General features: G+C 42.3%; 1 protein-coding gene across 1 annotated transcript in view; it reads left to right on the top strand.

The window, feature by feature from the left end:
• LOC121853227 overlaps positions 1-22,578 on the top strand; it is a 74,620-nt gene that overhangs the window by 8,392 nt on the left and 43,650 nt on the right. Inside the window, exons 2-10 of the mRNA XM_042347234.1 lie at positions 3,872-4,200; positions 7,775-7,826; positions 12,040-12,185; positions 13,101-13,173; positions 15,196-15,317; positions 15,834-15,927; positions 19,428-19,625; positions 20,516-20,632; positions 21,130-22,389. Of these exons, the coding sequence (XP_042203168.1) occupies positions 3,872-4,200; positions 7,775-7,826; positions 12,040-12,185; positions 13,101-13,173; positions 15,196-15,317; positions 15,834-15,927; positions 19,428-19,625; positions 20,516-20,632; positions 21,130-22,389 (2,391 nt within the window). The remainder of the gene's footprint in view (positions 1-3,871; positions 4,201-7,774; positions 7,827-12,039; positions 12,186-13,100; positions 13,174-15,195; positions 15,318-15,833; positions 15,928-19,427; positions 19,626-20,515; positions 20,633-21,129; positions 22,390-22,578) is intronic.

Raw genomic sequence — 22,578 nt, 5'->3', positions numbered from 1 at the left:
TATCTCGAATGTAAACATGCTTTCGGGTTTAGCTCTCGCGATGCTGAAGGTCTCTCAGCGGACCAATAATAACGTACTCAGGTGAAGAGCTCCGTTATTGACTGGCTGAAGGAGTAAAGGCCGAGCAGTAATTGGGCGAGAGCTTGTGTTGAATCCCGCTTCGTTAGGTTCTTAACGAAGCTCCGTAAGTTAATGCCGCTACCGTTTATTCCACGATGAAATATGATGATGATGATGATGATGATGATGATGAAATTCGAATTCATTTTGATGTTGGTTTATTATATGTTGTGGTGTGTTGTGTGGTGTGTTGTGTTGTAATGTGTTATGTTGTGTTGTGTTGTGCTGGTCTGTGTGGTGTGTGTGTGTTGCTCCTAATGACAGTGTGGAAATTACGCAGTTTTTTTAATATCCATGAAATAGTTGAGAGAGAGAGAGAGAGAGAGAGAGAGAGAGAGAGAGAGAGAGAGAGAGAGAGAGAGAGAGAGGCGTCATTATATTGTGTTTATGAGTCTTGCGTCTGTACAGTAAAGGTGATGTTGTCAGGGACTCCCAGAGAGGATATCATATTTTATCACCTCAAATTCCATTCGTTAACATACTACACAATTACTAACATTAAGAACTGTAGTTTAGGTAATGTTGATTAATGTTTGATGTGCGGTGGCTGAGTGGATACACCTACCTCAAGTACGCAGGGTCGAGTTCATCCCCCTAGAGCCGAATACAGTGTCCCCTTTGTGTAGTAGAGGTGGTCTTAGTGTACAGTGGACCATATATATACTGTTTCTAATAAGATCATCAGTACTAAATAACTAATTTTCAATTTTTATAGTTAATTATTTTTTTTAATTCAGGTTTCAAAATGATGTAATAGCTTCGGATAGATTTGAGACGAATACAGCTACAGCAACATTGTGACTTACAACTTTACTAAAACATATATAGAGTTGAGGTCAAAAGCTCAGTCTTTTTCTGTTGGTTGAAACTGAGTCACGGGAATGAGTCTCTGAACCCTGACTCATGTGGTGTAGGTGTGTGACTTTACTGTATCATTTAGGGTCGATACTGCTTCACTTTGGGAGGGAGTGTACCAGATAATTTTTTTTGAGCAATTTATGGAAAGTATAAATAACAACACACATAAAATAAATGATTGTAATTGACGTTTAAATATTAGTAAATGATTTTTTTTTAATGTTGCTATGAAGATCTCGCTGTTTATTTACCAGTGTGTAGAGGAAGTTCTGGTAGGTCTGACATCAGTTGTTTTACTATCCAAGGGAAATTCTGTCCACTGATGCGAAGTTCCCACGATGCATACGATCTTCCCACACGGTCCAGTCGAAACTCCCACGGTACAGTTAAAAGCTCCCACGGTCCAAAAATAGTTCCCACGGTCGAAAATAGTTCCCACGGTCCAAAAATAGTTCCCACGGTCCAAAAAAGTTCCCACGGTCTAAAAATAGTTCCTACGGTCTAAAAATGATCCCACGGTCCAAAAATAGTTCCCACGGTTCAATAGTTCCCACGGTCCAAAAAAAGTTCCCACGGTCCAAAAAAAGTTCCCTGATCCAATTCCTACGGTCAAAAAAATAGTTCCCACAGTCCAAAAAGTTCTAATTCTAAAATGTAGTTTCACCTGGTCTAAAAGTTCCCCGGTCAAAACCGTTCCCCACGGTCCAAAAAGGTTCCCACTGTCTAAAAAGTTCCCACGGTGAAATAGTTCCCACTGTTCAAAATAGTTTCCACGATCAAAAAAAGTTCCCACGATCCAAATATGGTTCCCCTGGTCAAAAATTTCTCCCCGGTCCAAAAAAGTTCCACAGTCTAAAAAAGTTCCACGGTCCAAAATTAGCGGTTTCCTGCGGTCGAAAATAGTTCCCACAGTAAAAAGTTCCCACGGTCCAAAATTAGTTCCTACGGTCCGAAAATAGTCCCCACGGTCCAAAAATAGTTCCCACGGTCCAAAAAAGGTTCCCACTGTCTAAAAAAGTTCCCATGTCCAAAAATAGTTCCTACGGTCCGAAAATAGTTCCCACGGTCCGAAAATAGTTCCCACGGTCCAAAAATAGTTCCCACGGTGCTGTACAAGTTCCCACGGTTGCAGAGTGACTGTGAGGGAGGGAGGGAGGGAGGAGAACGAAGGAATGAGGGAGGAAATGAAAAATAGTGAGGGAGAGAGAGAGGAAAGAGGAATTAGGAAGGAAGAACATAGTGAGGTAGAGAATGAGGAAAGACGAAGAGAGTAATGAGGGAGGGAGGGAGAGAATGAGGGAGGGAATGAGTGAGAGAATGAGGGAGGGAATGAGTGAGGGAGTGAGTGGATGGATTCTCATTCACTGTATTAACTCCGGGACTCGGCTCTTGGTGCTTACCATTACCGTTATAATTAATTTCCGCCCCGGGGGAAGGGAAAGGCATTCGCATAAATCATCATAAAGCGTTCACCCCCCACTTCATAGCGTTCACCTCCCCACTTCATAGCATTCACTTCCCCACTTAATAGCGTTCACCTCCCCACTTCATAGCGTTCACCCTCCACTCTGTAGCGTGCACCCCCCACTTCAGCGTTCACCTCCCTACTATAGCTTTCACCCCCACTTCATAGCTTTCACCCCCACTTCCAGCTTTCACACCACCCATAGCGTTCACCCCCACTTCATAGCGTTCACCCACCACTATAGCGTCTCACCCACCCACTTCACAGCGTTCACCCCCACTTCATAGCGTTCACCCCCACTTCATAGCTAGCGTTCACCCCCCACTTCATAGCGAGCGTTCACCTCCCCTACTACATAGCGTTCACCTACTCCCAGCTTTCACCTCACCTCATAGCGTTCACCCCACTTCATAGCGTGCAACCCCACTTCATAAAGGTTCACCTCCCACTTCATAGCGCTGCTCACCCCCACTCATAGCATGCAACCCCACTTCATAGCGTTCACACTCCCCACTTCATAGCGTTCACCCCACTTCATAGCGTTCACCCCACTCATAAAGGCGTTCAATTCACTATAGCGTTCAATTCCCCACTCATAGCGCGTTCACCCCCCTTCATATATCAACTCTTCGTCCTCTTCCTGCAAAAAACAACCAAATAAAAAAAAATAAAAAATGAATAACAGATTAAAAACTAGAAAAAAACTAAAACAAATGAAAAAGAAAAAAACAGAAAAAATCGAAAAAGGTAAAAAAAGAAAAACAAAGAAACAAGAAAAACGAAAATCAACGAAAAACTATAATAAAGAAAAACAAAATAAAACGAAAAACTAAAAAAATGATAAAAAGGAATAAAAAAAAAAAAACCCAGAAAATCCCCCAAATTCTACATTAAAACTCTGCCGGTGACTGAGTGTGGAAAAGACTTAATACTGATTATATTATTTTTCCGAGTTAAATTATTTAGTGAATGCATTTTAAAATCATCAATCAATTCAGAATGTTTACCCAATGATTATTTTTATTCCCTTATCAAAAAGTGGATCTTATCAGTGTGTGTGGTGGCAGGGTAGCGGGTCAGTGGTTATGTTGAATGAATCCAGTTTATCACTCAGGTCATTCATGCTGGCCATGGGTACTTGATGCTCTTGTGTGTGTGTGTGTGTGTGTGTGTGTGTGTGTGTGTGTGTATGTGTGTGTGTGTGTGTGTGTGAACATGTTTGGTTCAGCTATGATGATTAAATTTTGGACAAAAATGAAGAGATAACGTAACCTAACCTAACTTAATTTATATTTAAATTTGGTTATGATAAAGTAGTGAAGGAATATATAAATAAACTTTGTTGCTTAATTAGGAAGAGTAAAACACCTGACTTGTATATATTACCTGTACGAATTTATTTGTTTATTTGTTTTGTTTCTTTTTCAGTGAGGATAAAACCTTGATGACCACAAAGAAGGTCGACCTTGATGACCCATTCAAGGAGGACCTTCATGGGGCTCTGACCACGACAGTAGAGAGTTATAGAGGCAGCGAAAGTGACGCTCAGACGACTCTTTCGACCTCAGGTTGGACCCCCAGAAAGAAAGTAATCCTTGAACCCCAGAGAAATAATGGTGATAACGATGGTGATGATGACAGCTCCACGAATAATGTACTTACGATGGAAGGGGGAGCAGGAGGAGGAAGGTTCTCGAGTAACAGCTCTCATGGGTTCAAGGCCGACATCAGCGACAGGCGAGGTCGTCAAGAGTATGGTACGTTGTGTGTGTGTGTGTGTGTGTGTGTGTGTGTGTGTGTGTGTGTGTGTGTGTGTGAGTGTGTGAGAGAGATCATAATCATCATCATCAAAACCCCTATTCCCCCAAAAGTCCTATGGCGACGGACGAGTGGCGACGTGGATAGGCAGAGATGACTGCCGGGAGTCACAACTCTGCACATGGGCGGCACAGATAAGATGGTCGTTTATGCACTGGGATCTAGGCAGCAGTGCAATCTGGTCCTGTCTCTGCGACTAAGCAGTCTTTTCGAGGAGCCACCCTGCTCACCCCACATGGGGAGGGGGCTAGAAAAGGTGCCTAAAGAACCAATCTGACTGGGCAACCACACCCAGTAAGGTCATCCTTATGCGGTCGAAACAACAATCATACCCACAGATCCAAACAAAAACAAACTATACAACCTCTTATGGTTGCTGCATGGAATGTCAGGACCCTTCTGGATATTGGCACAAATGAGCGTCCTGAAAGAAAAACTGCCCTTGTGGCAAAAGAGCTGGCTAGGTATAACATCGACATAGCAGCCATTAGTGAGTCCCGGCTCCCAGACGAGGGTCAACTCACAGAAAAGGGTTCTGGCTATACATTCTTATGGAAGGGTAAGCTTGCTGCAAAGAGAAACCGTATTTATGGAGTTGGCTTTGCCGTCCGCCAATGCATCCTACACAGGCTAACTGAAATGCCTGTTGGGACCAACGAGCACCTCATGACGCCCAGAGTCCCACTGAATCATTCACGTCATGCCTTTTTCATCAGTGCATACGCCCCAACACTGGATGCAGAGGATGACATTTGGCAGGGAATCATAAGGAGAAATCGACTAGGCAAGTGTAATTAATCCCCACGGCCAATTCCTCCTCAGGAAGTGTGCTGCACACAGCCTCACTATCACCAATACCTTTAGGCAGGCCGACAAGTTCAAGGGTTCGTGGCAACACTCACGATCCAAACACTGGCATCTCGTTGACTACATCATTGTCAGAGAAAGAGATCGCCGAGATGTCCTCATCACCCGAGCCATGCGTGGCTCAGACAAGCTCTCACTTCACTTCGCCCCAAAACAGCGAAGGCAACAAGCCTCCAGAAGAGGTTTTAACACTAAGCGTCTGGAGGATCCAGTGGTAGCACATGCTTTCAGAGAGCGGCTCAAACATGGGCTGATAAACAACCTGACAACAAACAACTTAAATCCCAATGCCGAATGGGGTATTCTCGACACTGTCATGAGAAAAACTTGCCAAGAGGCCCTCTGCCAGATCGAAAGAATACACCAGGACTGGTTTGATGAAAATGACCCAGCAATCAATGTACTCGTCGATGATAAACGAGCTGCTTTAACTACTTTGCCTAACAAAAACTCAGTCTCGGACCAAAGCTGATACATTCCGCAAGAAGAAAGCGGCGGCCCAGCTTGAACTTCGCAAACTAAAGAATGACTGGTTTAAAAGTGAGCATGTGAAATGCAAAAACTTGCAGATCAACACAAGATGTGCGAATTTTTAAATTCCACTGAAACATTTTATTGGCCAGTCACTCATGGTGCAGTCTGCCCCCCTTCTCATCCGATGGTAACTCCCTAATTAAAGATGAAGAAGGCATCCTTCAGTGCTGGAAAGAGCACTACCATTCGATGCTCAACCGAAACTCCGATGTGGATGTCCTGACTACCCAGCAGGTCCCTCAGTATCCAGAGCTGACCCAGCTCAGCTATCCCCCATCCCTGGATGAGGTAGCTACTGCCATCAAACAGAGGAAAATTACAAAGCCTCAGGGCCTGATGGAATTCAAGCTGAGGTGTATAAAGCAGGAGGAACTCTGCTTACCAGCCATCTCCTCTTTCTCCTGGAGATATAAGGGAAAAGGAGGAAATCCCCCAAGCTCTTAAAGACGCCTCCATCGTCAATATTTATAAGAACAAGGGAGACTGGTGAGACTGTGGTAACTACTGCGGGATCTCGCTGCTGTCCGTAGCTGGCAAGATTATCGCCCGAGTCCTCTTAAACAGGCTTCTGCTTGAGGCGGAAAGCTTCCTCGCATGACGTGGCACGACCGACATGATCTTTGCTTCCCGCCAGATACAGGGAAAGTGCAGAGAACAGCTTCGTGACCTTTACATGGCCTTCATCGACCTAACCAAGGCCTTCAACTCGGTCAACAAGGAAACCCTCTGGCAGACCCTCAGCCGTTTTGGCTGCCCACCAAAATTCATCGCCATTGTGAGGCGACTCCATACGATGGCATGAACGACAGTGTACTCCACAATGGCACCCAGAATGAGTTCTTACCCATCCAAACGGGGGTAAAAGAAGGATGTGTACTGGCACCAACCCTCTTTTTCCATTTGCGTCGCTGCCTTCCTTCCTCATGCCACTGTCAATTTAGCCAGCAGGGTGGACATTCAATACCAGATGAAGGGTCCTTTGAACACAGGCAGAAAGAAATGTGTTGGCAGTTTCCATTACTGAACTTCAGTATGCAGACGACCTCATCCTTGTCTCTCACACTGATTGCCACCTACAGGAGATCCTGAACACCTACACAGATGTGTATGCACACTTCGGCCTTGAGGTGAATGTATGTAAGACTCAGATTCTCTTTCAGCCTGCCCTTGGTTCAGCCACACCTCCATAATGTATCCAGCTTAACAGTACTACCCTCTCGAATGTTACCCACTTTCGGTATCTCGGCTCCCATCTGTCCACCACCGCAGACATGGATGAAGAGATTAAACATCGGATCAGATGTGCATCTCAAGCCTTTGGCAGACTCCGAAATCGTATCTTCAGCTGTAGGGAGCTGAAATTTTCTACAAAGATGCACATATATCGAGCAGTGGTCCTCCTTGCCCTGCTATTTGGCAGTGAGACATGGGTCACATACAGCAGACACCTCAAGGAACTTGAAAACTTTCACCAACGTAGTCTACGTTCCATCCTCCGAGTTCGTTGGGAAGACAAAAGAACAAATGGCAGTATTCTCGGTGACACCAACTGTAGGAGCATCGAGACTACCAGTATCCACGAACATCTAAGTTGGGTTAGCGATGTTACGCACATGGACGACAGTAGACTGCCAAAGCAGCTACTTTACAGTCACCTAATGAATAGTAAGTGTAACGCTGGCGGGCAACTGAAAAGGTAAAAGGACAAACTTGAAAAAGTATCAAATCGACCCCCTCACCTGGGAGACGATTACTCCACACCGTAACGCTTGGAGGAGCACCACACGAGAACGTGTCAAAACTTTCGAGTTTGCCCGACTATAAACCGAGGCAGACAAGCCGCCGCTCCTCCCGCACTAGATGTAGCCCTCCACATGTGCAACATGTGTGAACGATTCTGCCGGTCCCGTATCGGCCTCTCTTAGTCACCTCAGAGCTCACCAACGAAGGTGACATCTTTAATAACTCATATCATATCATAACTGGATGATCGTCATGCTCGATTCCTAGTGAGAGCAAAGTAGTAGTAGTAGTAGTAGTAGTGTGTGTGTGTGTGTGTCCCATACTCCCATATAGTGTGTCGTGGTAACTCTCCTCGTCCCTCTCCCACAGCGTGTCGGCTGCCAGTTGTGAAGAATGGGAAGATTACGTTGGAACCTTTCAAGTAAGTTTGGATTGTGTTTATATTATTGGCAGACAGACAGATAGATAGATAGATAGATAGATAGATAGATAGATAGATAGATAAACATTTACATTCTAGTTAGTGATGGTATGTTGTATTTACTGTAATTATTCGCTTGTTAACATTGACCTGTAATTTACCTTACCGCTTCCAGTCCTAGCAAGGTATGTTTATTATGTATGTTTGCGTTCGTTTGTTTTGATACTTTTATGACCGATTGTGTGTGTGTGTGTTTGTTTTAGTACTTTTCGACCGAATTTGTCTTCGTCACCCAGCCACCCATACAAAAAGCCGCTTACTCACTCACCCAACCCTTTCTTCCTGCCTTCCTTCCTTCCCCCAATTTCACCCCTTTCCCCTCCCCCATTTCTACCCCTTTGCTCTCCCTTAATTCCTCTTCCTCACTCATCCAATTCCTCCCTCCCTCCATAACCCACCCCCCTTTCTCTCTGCCTCCCCTAATTCCACCCCCTTCCCATTACCCCTCCCTCCCTTCACACAACAAACCTACTGCCTGATAAGCTATCGGAGAGAGAGTTATTTACATATGGAACCCGGATGAGGGCCCTGGACTCTTGCACCAGAAGTATTATCAGTTGGTGGGTTATTGTACCGCGTTGTGTGTGTGTGTGTGTGTGTGTGTTTTGGGCTGTGTGTATGTGTGTCCTTATTGTGTAGTTCGGGTTAATATGTTTGTTTGTTGTTGATTTTGTTTCTTCCTACTTTTCGTCCTCTTCCTCCTGTTCCTCCTCCTTTTCTTTCTACTCGTCCTCTTCCTCCTGTTCCTCCTCCTTTTCATCCTCCTCCTCCTCCTCCTCCTCCTTTTCCTCCTCCTCCCCCTCCTTCTCGTCTTAGGTAAATGGACCCATCGACTCTGCCCGACGTGTCATGAATAATTCGGTAGATTAAAAAAGTACTCTGAATATAAGCTCCTCCTCTGAACTGAATTCGGCGAGGTATCCAGGCCGTTGTAATATGAGTCAGTTTATTGTGTTTTAATATATTTATAATGCGTTCTGAGGATATATAATGCATTTTTGTTGTGTTTTTATATATTTAATGCGTTTTTCTTGAGTTTTTGTACTATTTAATACGTTTTTCTTGCGTTTTTGCACCAATAAAACGTTTTTCTTGCGGTTTTCTTGCGTTTTTTTGCGTTTTTGTTATATTTAATGCGTTTTTCTTGCGCTTTCTTGCGTTTTTGTACTATTTAATGCGTTTTTTGCGTTTTTGTACTATTTAATGCGTTTTGCTACGTTTTTATGTGTTCTGATACGTTTGCTATGCGTTGTAACAGTTGTTTGCGTTTTAACACGAAATATACTATAGTTTCTTGTTCTCACAACCCGGAATTAGTTTTAGGGGCTTCTGGATATCCCGGGTCATGTAATAGAGATATCGGTGGAACAACGGGTGAGTGAGCTAATCAGGGAGATGTGATCCAGCCGTTCTAACCTGATTACCTCCTAATCAAGGGTCTTCCTTCTGCTACTGCTGCGCTTACTACTACTGCGACTACTACCACGTCCTCCAGTGCGTCTCCCATTGTGCTGGTAGGCAACGCGCTCCAACACCTTCTCTTGTTACCCACGAGCCCTGAATTGCAGTGTTGACGGGGGTGATTTTTGCCATACTGAGAATCTATTTCTGTTTTAGAATCACAAAGCGCGTTTCTGACTCTTTCAATTTAAAGGGTTTTAAGGGGAATCAGGGCATTTTGGGGTTGGGTTGTTTTGTATTTAAGTGCCAATATCACTGCCTCCTGCACTGAGGCAGATAATGGGTTTGTTCCCACTACCAGACAAGATATTGGCCATCCTGTCAACTATGTCCCCCACCCCAGCTCCTGGCAAACACACCCTTATTCTTTTTCTATTTTTGGCACAAGGAACTCTATCCAGGTACCGTACCTGGGAATCACCAACAATTAAGGTTTTCGTACCTTCCTTATCAGCCTTGTCCCTGACTATGTCACCGTCCAGTTCGTCTACCAATGGGATAAAGAAGTTAGTACACTTAGTTGTATTCGTTTCCGTGTCTTTCTTCACCACCAGTTTGGTCGTTCCTCTCCTCACAACCTTCCATTGGCCTGTGTTTTCGTCAGACTCTCCTTGTCTCGTGTCTTCCTCCTTCATCCTCACAATCACTTCCTTTAATTTCAAGTTTTCGTCCTTGACCTTCACTACCTCGTCCCCCAGAAGGGCACACAGCTAACACTAGCCATTTCTCTGACTGTTGATCCCCGGAAGCTAAAATCGACCGTGACCTTTCCTCTACCGAGGTCAGAACTGATCCTCTGTGCCACAGAACCACAATGCCACAGAGATAAAGAGCCACTGAGCCACTAAATCACAGCCACAATGCCACAGACCCACAGTACCACAGACCCACAGTCCCACATGGCCACAGACCCACAGTCCCACAGACCCACAGTCCCACATGGCCACAGACCCACAGTCCCACATGGCCACAGACCCACAGTGCCACAGACCCACAGTCCCACATGTACAGACCCACAGTGCCACAGACCCCACAGTCCCACATGGCCACAGACCCACAGTGCCACAGACCCACAGTCCCCATGGCCACAGACCCACAGTACCACAGACCCCACAGTCCCACATAGCCACAGACCCACAGTGCCACAGACCCACAGTCCCATGGCCACAGACCCAGTCCCATGGCCACAGACCCACAGTGCCACAGACCCACAGTCCCACATGGCCACAGACCCACAGTGCCACAGACCCACAGTCCCACATGGCCCACAGACCCACAGTGCCACAGACCCACAGTCCCACATGGCCACAGACCCACAGTGCCACAGACCCACAGTCTCACATGGCCACAGACCCACAGTGCCACAGACCCACAGTCCCACATGGCCACAGACCCACAGTGCCACAGACCCACAGTCCCACATGGCCACAGACCCACAGTGCCACAGAACACAGACCCACAGTACCACAGACCCACAGTGCCACAGACCCACAGTCCCACATGGCCACAGACCCACAGTGCCACAGACCCACAGTGCCACAGAACACAGACCCACAGTACCACAGACCCACAGACCCACAGACCCACAGACCCACAGTACCACAGACCCACAGTACCACAGACCCACAGTACCACAGAGCAACAGGAGACAACCCTGATCCACTGATTGATTACACTATTGAGGCGGTGAAAAATACGAGTCGGGGCCGCTGTTTTCTCCTAAAAAATGGTGATGGATCGGTCGGTAAGTCTTTCATCTTTAGGCTCTATTTTTCGGGATATTTTTCTGCCTCTTTGAACACAGATAAGTGACGAGAGAAAAGTATATATATTTTTTTATTTATTATTGAAGCGGTGTTGTACTATGTTGGATACTGTGTCTTTTGTATTACTAGAGGAAATGTAACCTAACCTAACCTAACTTAACCTAAACCTAACCTAACCTAACCTAACTTAACCTAAACCTAACCTAACCTAACCTAACCTAACCTAACCTAACTTAACCTAAACCTAACCTAACCTAACCTAACCTAACCTAACCTAACCTAACCAAACCTAACCTAACCTAAACCTAAACCTAACCTAACCTAACCTAACCTAACCTAACCCCCCAAAAAAACAAGTTAGTTTCCGCTTCACTATGTTAGGGAGGGATATGTCAAAGCCATTTATGTTTCTGAATAATAAATTTAGTCGTTTGAAACATCCTAGATTATTGTTATTTTTGTTGTTTGTTTTGTTGTTTCTCTGGGATGTTGTTTTTTGTGTTGATAATAAGTTATATTTGTTTGTACTTGGGTTAAATTTAATGACTGGGGTCTATTAGTACTGGGGTCTATTAGGATTGGAGCTTATTAGTAATGGAGTCTATTAGTACCACACCCCATTAAAATCAGACCCCATCAGTACCAGACCCCATTAACACCAGACCCCATTATCACCAGACCCCATTATCACCAGACCCCATTATCACCAGGCCCCATTATCACCAGACCCCATTATCACCAGACCCCATTATCACCAGACCCCATTATCACCAGACCCCATTATCACCAGGCCCCATTAACACCAGGCCCCATTATCACCAGACCCCATTATCACCAGACCCCATTATCACCAGACCCCATTATTACCAGAACCTATTCGAATTAGATCCCCCATTTAACCCATTACTCCCCCATTACTCCTCCAGTCCCAGGGCAGGAGAGCTTCAGTGTGCTCCAGGTTACGTGACTGCAGTGAGATCTCCGAAGGTGTTGGTTCGGTGCCTCGTAGGTGTGTGGAAGGCGGTGGTGGGGAACCGTACGCTGGACCCCTTCTGTGTACCCGTCAGTGCAGGTGGGTGGTGGTGTGGTGGTGGTGAGAGAGAGATATAAGAAATCCGATTAATTATTGAATGTTAAAATAGAATAACAAGTATATTCAAGATTTTGTTTAAGTGAATGTTTCCTTTTTAATAATATTTGAGTTTTTTTTTTTTATTGATATATTTTTGTAATTTGTGATTGATTTTTTAAGAGACTTTGTTCTTTCGTATCAAAACAGGTTAGGATTTTTTTTTTTGGTAATTATTTCTTAATCTTGTGTTTCAATTTTGTTTTATTACATGTCCAATTTTTTTTTTTTTGCAATTATTTTGTTAATCTTGTTTTTCCAATTTCGTTTTATTGTCTGTCCAGTCCTTAATGATTATAATAATACCTTTTGTTATAATCTTTTTTGTTTTTTTTTGTTTTTAAGTTTGTTTTTCTAAACCTTTCACCCAATCCGTAGAGAAATGAATAGGTGATTGTAACAAAATTTTCCAATCCCTCTTCTCTATATATCACGTGTTTTCTAATCATCATTTTTAAAACTTTTCTTTGTGTGATAAATACTTTTAATCGTCTCTTCCAATCGTTGGGTTTATGATGGATCTTCTAATCTATGTTTCTAATCTTTCCTTTTATCACTGATGTTTTCCAATCCTTTCTCTCTATATCATCCATTATGATCAATACTTTCTAATCTTCACTTCAAAATACTTTTAAAACAAATACTTTTTGATCTTCTTTTCCAATCCTCTTTTATTATGACAATTAATTTCTAATCCCCTTTACTAATCCAACTTTTCCTAATCGTGTTCACAAGTACAGTATTTGATTATTCTTTTTTTCGAGGTCTTTCCAATTATTTTTCCAATCCCTTATTCATATGGTGGTTATATTCCAATCAGTTACTTTCCAATCAGTTACTTTCCAATCCTCTTCCCAGTCGAGACCTCAACAGTGAAGGAGTGTCAACTTGACCCGCCCACAGTGGAACACGGGGTCATTAAACTGTTCAAGTAAGTCTGTCTCTCTCTCTCTCTCTTTCTCGTTGCTTGACCTCTGTTGCAAGTGCCATTAATTATGTTGCAATTGGCACTCATTGTGTTGCAAGTATCAGTTTTATGTTGCAAGTGTTATTCGTTCTGTTGCAAGTGTTATTAATTAGGTTGCAAGTGTCAGTGTTAGGTTGCAAGTGCCGCTGTCATTGTGTTGCAAGTAGATGCTATTGGCTGTTGTTGTTGTTGTCAATTTCCTGGTGTTGTGAAATTCATATCTTTAATTGTAGTCGGTTTATCAATCATAATGTCACGGAGTTGAATAATAATCATATACAATATTAAATATTTTATACACTCACACCTCGATATAACGGACTTTCATCTCTATATAGTTCGTTAAATGAAGGTTTCACATTTAACAAACCCTCGACATAACGAACTTTCATCTCTATATAGTTCGTTAAATAAAGGTTGTACCATAGACTGACACTTGCCAAAGGTATTTCATTATTAATAAAAAAAATTATTAAAAATACACACATTTTATTCACTCTCTGTAAAACACCATTCCATAAAACTATTCACTGAAATATTTAAGTCACACGTTAAAACATTTTCTCTGTTATGGCCAATGGCTCGGATATGTTATGTATGTGTATGAATATGTATGAATATATCAGATCATATACTGGTTATATATAAAACAAGATGTATATTTCATGTATGGCTGTTTTATTATTTGTGAAATTGTGTTATAAATGTGTGTGTGTGTGTGTGTGTGTGTGTGTGTGTGTGTGTGTGTGTGTGTGTGTGTTTTCTTCATGTATTAACCAAGGAACATATTGTGTATAATTGTTCTGCCATGAATGAGAAAAATGAATAAAAAAAAAAAAAATGAAATACTTAGTTACACAGGTATGAAAAAATTGCCCCAAATTCTACTACAACAAACATTTAATTCCAAGGTTATCAGTAGAATTTAAAAGGACAATCTAAACTACAAAGAATTTAATACCACTACTAGCATTAAATCTCAAGGTTACAATTTGAAAAAGACTAACTACAAAGAATTTAATACCACTACTAGCATTAAGCTCTTATGTTTTTCTGTAGAATTTAATAATCCAATATAGTCTACAGATATATATAAAGAATTTAATACCATCATGAGAATTTGTTACTATTATTATTATTTGTTGAGGTTATTGTAGTGAAAACTCAATTTAGTGTAAGCGGGTCTTAAAGCATCGTTCTTATTGTCACCTTCAGAAACAACATTGTACAATTTCTATTTCAATACCGATTGTTGTGGGGATAGAATATTGTCATCCACTCTCTCTCTCTTTCTCTCCACACACACACAGGTATTCTGGGTCTTACAGGTATTAATTTTTTTTTCAGTATGTAAATTAGATTTGTTAATTATTTTTTATTTTTTTATTTTATTTTTTTGGTGTGATTGGAGAGTATAATTTAATCCCTTGAGTTCGATGATTTTACCCTTTGAATATGATGATTTAACCCCGTGAATATGATGATTTAACCCCTTGAGTTCGATGATTTTACCCTTTGAATATGATGATTTAACCCCTTGAGTATGATGATTTAACCCCTTGAGTATGATGATTTCACCCCTTGAGTACGATGATTTAACCCTTGAGTACGATGATTTAACCCTTGAGTATGATGATTTAACCCCTTAAGTATAATGATTTAACCCCTTAAGTATAATGATTTAACTCCTTGTAGTATGATGATTTAAATTCTTGAATATGATGATTTAACCCCTCGAGTATAATGATGACTTAACACCCCGGAGTACGATGATTTAACCCCTTGAGTACGATGATTTAACCCCTTAAATATAATGATTTAACCCCTTAAATATAATGATTTAACCCCTTGTAGTACGATGATTTAAATTCTTGAATATGATGATTTAACCCCTCGAGTATAATGATGTAACTACCGATAACAACCCAACTTCAACCCAATCACCTCTTTCTAATCACTAATCAAGCTAATCTCACCCTCGTTTAGTGGGACGGTAGGGAAACTGAACTGTCTCCCGAAGTACAAGCTGATGCACGGTGCACCTGAGGTCTTGTGTGTTGATGGACGCTGGGTGTTTACAGGTGACCCTCAGTGTTTAATTAAGGAAGGTGAGTTATACCTGTATGTTTTTTTTTATTATTATTAAGTCATTAATTCACCCTTAACACTACATACCTGTCTCTCACACTTACACTATACCCTCACACTATACCATCACACTTACACTACATCCTTCACACGTACACTTATACTGTAATAACATTAATAATAATAATAATAAGAGGAAATATGACATTGATTGTAGTATTAATTAAATATTAAAACAAATAAAATCCTAATATTACAATAATTACTTTTAGACTAATATTTCTCCAAGGTTACTAATGACAAAATATAATCCACACTCCAAAGTATATATATAAACTTTTCAGTATTATAATAATTCACCAAAACAAAACCCACAATTATAGGTCATTAAATAACTATGACAGATTATATCAATACATTAAATAATTTTACTCCATTAAATATTTTCTTCATCAAAAAACTATTATTACTTTTTGAATGAAGATAAAAATTTTAAAAGTATATTTCCACCTCCCGTTATTGTATACTTTTCACAGAGCCGGTACAGCTTCGGTATCCAGAGACAAGCGATTCGCCTTTGTGTACCGACCCGCCTCCAGAAATCGCACACGGGGTCACCAATTCCATCAAGTAGGTCAAGGGGGGAGGGGAGGGCGTGGGGGGTGAGTAAAGGTGATGTGGGGGGGTGTGTGGGAGAGAATGGTTGTAGGATTGATGTTTGTGTGTGTGAGAGAGAGAGAGATAGTGTAGATAAATAAGAGAGAGAGAGATAGAGAGAGATAGAGAGATAGAGACAGAGGACACTTAAATTCATCCAATCCCCTTCCTACCTCCTCGAAATAGTCTCTCTGGCTGAGAAATACACAAGTATCCTTTTTCTTTCCCATCTTCCCACTCTCCTCCTTTCCAATCCCCATTCTCACCTTCTTTCCTTCCTCCCCCCCTCCTCTTTTCCCCACCTTCTTTCCTTCCTCTACCCTCCCTCCTTCTTCTTTCCTTCCTCCCCCCCTCCTCCTTCCCACCTTCTTTCCTTCCTCCCCCCTCCTCCTTCTCCTCTTTCCTTCCTCCCCCCCTCCTCCTTCCCACCTTCTTTCCTTCCTCCCCCCTCCTCCTTCTCACCCTCTTTCCTTCCTTCTTCCCACCTCCCTTCCTCCCTCTTCCCTCTCACCAACCTCCATAAACCAAAGCTGCCCATCCTAGTGCACCACGGAGATAAAAGACTATTCTTAGCCTCCTTGCATCTGTATTGAAGAAGATGAAACAGCGGCAGCAACAGCATCAACAGGAGGCGGCCCCAAACACAGCAATCTTTGACACGGCGGCGACTAGGATTATAGAAAGGTGTTTTTACTCGTTTTCTTCTCTCGGCTCCCTCACGACGTCAAGTATGCATAATTCATCCTACTCGGTATTGTCCTCCGATATTGCACCGTCGCCTCCCTGATCAGTGAATCGCTCTAGGAGGAGGTCGTTCAGTGCAGGAAGTTACCGAGAGAGAGAGAGAGAGAGAGAGAGAGATAACACTGCTTGATGTCGTTTCTTCTTCTTCTTCTCTTAGTTCGTGAATGTGAAATTGATAAAGTTTGCTTCGGTGTATTTTTAGGTTTTTTTTATATTTTTGGAGGCTTAATACTTAAGCTGCTTATCTAGAATGAGGATAGTATATATATATGTGTGTGTGTGTGTGTGTGTGTGTGTGTGTGTGTGTGTGTGTGTGTGTGTGTGTGTGTGTGTGTGTGTGTGTGTGTGTGTGCGCGTGTGCGTGCTTGTGTGTGTGTATGTTGTGTATGTATGTATGTATGTATGTATGTATGTATGTATGTATGTATGTATGTATGTATGTATGTATGTATGTATGTATGTATGTATGTATGTATGTATGTATGTATGTATCCTCATAGTCCACAAACACCGGCATCAAATTAATCCAACAAATTATCATTTACCACAAACCAACTTATATCAGCACTCACCTGTATATTAATTAACCTGTGGCATAATAATTAGCTGTAGCAACCCTCGAAAATGTCAAGAATCAATAGAGGCTAGAAATAATATATAAACTCATTAATAACTCAATTAGCCGCCAGGTGGACAGGCTCTTTACTATCCAGGTGTGGAACTAATGGGTCGAAATTGGCCCTTTACAGGTAAATAATTAAGTATTTAGTGGTGGCCTGTATGTTTAAAATGAAGTCTCTCTCTTTTGTAATAATGGAGAGAGAGAGAGAGAGAGAGAGAGGCTGTACTCGTCTCCAAACACAGTAATTTTTTCTTCTTCTTGTACTCTTTCTTCCTCTTCTCCTCCTTTTACTCCTCTTCCTCCTTCTTATCCTTTTACTCCTTTTCTTACTCCTCTTCCTCTTACTCCTCTTCCCCCTCCTCCTTCCTCCTTCCTCCTCCTCCTTCTTCTCCTTCTTCTTCTTCTTCAATGTCATTCCCTTACCTAATCTAAAGTTCACTAGATGTTCGCCTTTGTAAACGGTGTTGTATCGTCTGTCTGAACACCCGAAAAGAAAGTTACTCTGATGGTCAATACTTTCTTTCTACCGAGGGTTTTACTTTCTAACTCAATCCACTTTCTCTTGTTTTCTCTCTTTCTTGTTTTTTTCTCTCTCTTTCATTCTTTCGTTTTGTCTTTATTTTCTCTCTTTATCTGTTTGTATTCTGTTTCTCTTTTAATTTATATCTATTTTTTCTTCTTTTGTTTACTTTCTGTCTGTCTGTCTGTCTGTCTGTCTGTCTGTCTGTCTGTCTGTCCTCCTTGTCTTAGCTCAGTGGTCATAATGGGCCCCAGTCATAATGGGCCCCAGTCATAATGGGCCCCAGTCCTAATAGGATGGGCCCCATAATGGGCCCCAGTCATAATGGGCCCCAGTCAATAGTCATAATGGGCCCCAGTCATAATGGGCCCCAGTCATAATGGGCCCCAGTCCTAATAGGCCCCAGTTTTAAAAGGCATTAATATCATTGGTTAAGTAAATTTTGATGAGGTCAGGTCAGGTCAGGTTAAGTCAAGTTAGGTTAGGTTAGTTTAAGTTTGCATGGGTCAGGTCAAGTTCGGTTATATTAGGTTAGGTTATGTTTGGATAGGTCAGGTCAAGTTCGGTTATATTAGGTTAGGTTTGGATAGGTCAGGTCAAGTTCGTTTATATTAGGTTAGGTTATGTTTGGATGGGCAGATCAAGTTCGGTTATATTAGGTTAGGTTATGTTTGGATAGGTCAGGTCAAGTTCGTTTATATTAGGTTAGGTTATGTTTGGATAGGTCAGGTCAGGATTCGTTTATATTAGGTTAGGTTATGTTTGGATAGGTCAGGTCAAGTTCGTTTATATTAGGTTAGGTTATGTTTGGATAGGTCAGGTCAGTTCGGTTATATTAGGTTAGGTTGTTAACACAAGAACTAATTCCTTAACCATGAAATAGTTAAAAACAAACAAATTATTTATCTCTCCCTGTAATGGTCAAATCTCTCAACAATTCCATTATCGGTAAGGGTCAGAGGTCGTCAGGGTCAGAGGTCGTCAGGTCAGAGGTCGTCAGGGTACAAGTGTTCCTCCTCCAACCATCTCTTCTCGTTTTCTATATCCGTCAAGGCCTGTGTTTATTGTTATATCTCTCTCTCTCTCTCTCTCTCTCTCTCTCTCTCTCTCTCTCTCTCTCTCTCTCTCTCTCTCTCTCTCATTTTCTTCCTCCTCCCCTTCCATATCTCAGCTTCCCTTCCACCATCACAACCAACCTCCTCCCTTCCATCTCATCCCTCGCTCCATTCCCATTCCCCCCCTCTTCCCCCCCTCCCGTAACGTGAGAGGCAGGCAAGAGGTCATAGAAGTTGGTGGAGAGTTGCAACAGTCTCGCCGTGTTCGTATTGATATTACAAAAGTTATCCCTTTATTTTTACTCCAAGAATTCTGCCTGTGTCTATTGCTGTGTGCTGCCTCCTCCTCTTCCTCTTAATCCTCTTTCATTCCGTCTCTCTATTCATCTCTTTATTTATTTATTTATTTACCTTGCCCCTCATTTCCCCTCCCTCACTCTCCTCCCTCCCCTCCCTCCCTCACCCTCCCTCCTCACTCTCCCTCTCCCTTCCCTCCCTCACCCTCCCTCACTATTATCTCTTCCTCCTACAGCGCCACCTTCGGGTACATCCGCTGTCTTACAGGTTACAGGTCATCAATAGACAAAAGCATAGAGTTTACGTGTGTGGTGGGCGTGTGGATGTTCGTGGACGTGCCGCCAGGGGTGGACGCGGAGTGTATATCTACTGACATGGAACCCTGTGAGAACGCTACCCGGCCCTCCCTTACCAACGGCATAGTAGAGCTGACGTAAGGTTGTTCTTCTTCTTACTAACCTAACCTAACCTTAACCTTAAGCTAACCTAACTTAACCTTAACCTAACTTAACCTAACTTAACCTTAACCTTAACTTAACCTAAACCTAACTTAACCTTAACCTAACCTTAACCTTAACCTTAACCTAACCTTAACCTAACTTAACCTTAACCTTAACCTTAACCTAACCTTAACCTTAACCTAACCTTAACCTAACCTAACCTTAACCTAACCTAACCTAACCTTAACCTAACTTAACCTTAACCTTAACCTAACCTTAACCTAACTTAACTTAACCAAACTTAACCTTAACCCATTAACCAATATCATCTTTGACATTATTTGTTTTAGTAATTAAGTGATCATTATTTATTGGTTTATATATTTTTGTGTAATATATTTTGCCTTTCTTGTTGAGATTAAAATATTTATCATAATTTAGTTTCTTATTTAAGGATAAAACTTTGAACTGACACATAAAAAAATAAGTACATACAGACGCTCAAAAAACTATCTGTACTTGGGGTGATCGATGGCATTTCAGAGTGAACACTGTGACTCCTGTTGTCTCGGTAGGTTGTCAAAATCCTTCGTCCGCTGTGTCATATTTTCTCAACACAAATTTGAAAAGGCAATTTTTTAAGTGACAGTACATACATACATACATACTGTACATACATACATACAGTACATACATACATACAGTACATACATACATACTGTACATACATACATACAGTACATACATACATACAGTACATACATACATACCAAGCGACAGGGGTGAAAGGAGTTTAATGGAAGGACAACAGGTGGATGGCAATAATTAGCTGGGGTAGAGAGACAGTTACCTTGGCTTCACACAACATACCTGATTGTTATAGGCTTGTGATAGCTGAGTCCCAAACAACACGACGAACGCAACGAGGCCCACGCAGCCTCAGCCCGAGTCCAGCACCCAGTTTGGCCTCGTCAAACAAAAAAGAAAAGAGAAGTACGAGGTTAGTAGTAGAGTTGTTTAGTAACAGGTGACGGTACACGGTGGAGCTAGTTGGGAAGGAAGAGTTTTTGAATCTCTGATCTTAAAAACAAAATCTCAAGAGTATTTGTAGCATGGGAGCATGAGGGTATATCTAAGAGTTTTTTGTTTTTGTGTTTTAAGAAGAATGTGTGTGGTAGTGCTCTGATTTGACTATCGATAAACGCACCTTGGATAAAACCGAACTGGCTGCGTTGCTGTGCCGTTAGAGTTTGGGTGTAGTGGTGAGAGTCGAGTTTAATATGTTATGACTTTACTGTCTTGATATAAGCACAGTGTGATCAGAAAGTCCTTGTGCACCTATTCACTTTATCGGTAGAATAAGATACATAATTATATTGTTAATTACTTACAGGTACACAAGGATTTATTGATTCTCCTTGTTGAGGTTTCAGACCTGTTAAAGGTGCTCATTTACTTGATCATATGTGTACTCATACCTGTATATTTACCTTTCAGAGGTGTGACGGCCAGGTGTTTGCTTGGCTACAGGTTCCCGTCAGGACAGAAAAGGGTTGGTTTCGAATGTGAGAACAAAGTATGGGTCCTCCCTCTGTCGGAGCGTCGGGGCTGCTTGCCTTACTGCCCTTACAAATGTCTCAATGGCGGCTACTGCATCGCTCCTGACATTTGTAAGTGCCCAGGAAGATTCATAGGCGACAGGTGTGAAAAAGAGGGACCTTTGACGACAAGTCCTGTTACGGTGATGGAGTTGACCACAGAAACCCAATCTCCTTCAATCACAACACCTCTCCCGGTGATGGAATTGTCCACAACGATCGAGGGCCCTCCTGTGGTAGATATTTCGCAGACAGTTCTTCCAACAGCAACGGAAAACCCCACAGAAAACCAAACTTCTTCTGTGACTTTATTCAACACACAGACAGGCAATACCCTCACCACCAAGTCTGTTGGGGACTCTACATCAACAGAACGTCCCCAACTCACAGGAAATCTCACCACCAAGTCTGTTGGGGACTCTACATCAACAGAACGTCCTCAACTCACAGGAAATCTCACCACCAAGTCTGTTGGGGACTCTACATCAACAGAACGTCCTCAACTCACAGGAAATCTCACCACCAAGTCTGTTGGGGACTCTACATCAACAGAACGTCCCCAACTCACAGGTAATCTCACCACCAAGTCTGTTGGGGACTCTACATCAACAGAACGTCCCCAACTCAAGGGAGGCTTTGCGGAAATCTTGCCTGAGGACTCTACCCCAACGGAACGTCCCCAGTTCACAGAAAGCTCTATAGTGAATGATGGCGGCTCCCACACAGGAGGTCCCACAGAAAGAACCACGCAGCTTGAAACTGTTACAGCAACGGGAGGTTCTAAAACAGTAACAGGAGGTTCTAGTACAGCAACAGAAGTTTCAAGTATAGTAACAGGAGGTTCTAGTACAACAACAGAAGTTTCTTCTACGGCAATGGGAGCTTCAGGTATATTAAGAGAAGGGACTACTGCAGCAACAGAAGGTCCAAGTACAGCAACGGAAGTTTCGAGTACAACAACAGGAGGTTTTAATACAGCAATGGCAGTCTCAAGGATAGCAGCAGAAGGTTCACTTACAACAACAGAAGGTTCAAGCACAGCAACTGCCGGCGGTACCTCTAGGTCAGCCACTATGAGGATGAAGACCTACACCACCTTGTCTCCTGTTCCGTGCGGTGATCCTCTACCAGTTGTCAACAATGGCAGTGTGGTGGCCCAGTGAGTGTATTTTTGTGGTTTGGTGAGGTTACGTTATAGATTGGGTTCGGTTTAATTGAGTTAGGATAGGTTGGGTTAGATAATGATTGGTTAGAATAGGTTAGGTTAAATTAAGTGAAGTCATATTCCAATGTCCCCATCACTTAACCAAACCAATACACAAATACACAATAAATAATAATACACAAA

This window comes from Homarus americanus, unplaced genomic scaffold (genome assembly GCF_018991925.1).
Source record: "Homarus americanus isolate GMGI-L3 unplaced genomic scaffold, GMGI_Hamer_2.0 scaffold53139, whole genome shotgun sequence".
Classification (NCBI taxonomy): domain Eukaryota; kingdom Metazoa; phylum Arthropoda; class Malacostraca; order Decapoda; family Nephropidae; genus Homarus; species Homarus americanus.
The sequence above is the reverse complement of the archived record's forward strand: the minus strand, read 5'-3'. Positions and strand labels throughout refer to the sequence as shown.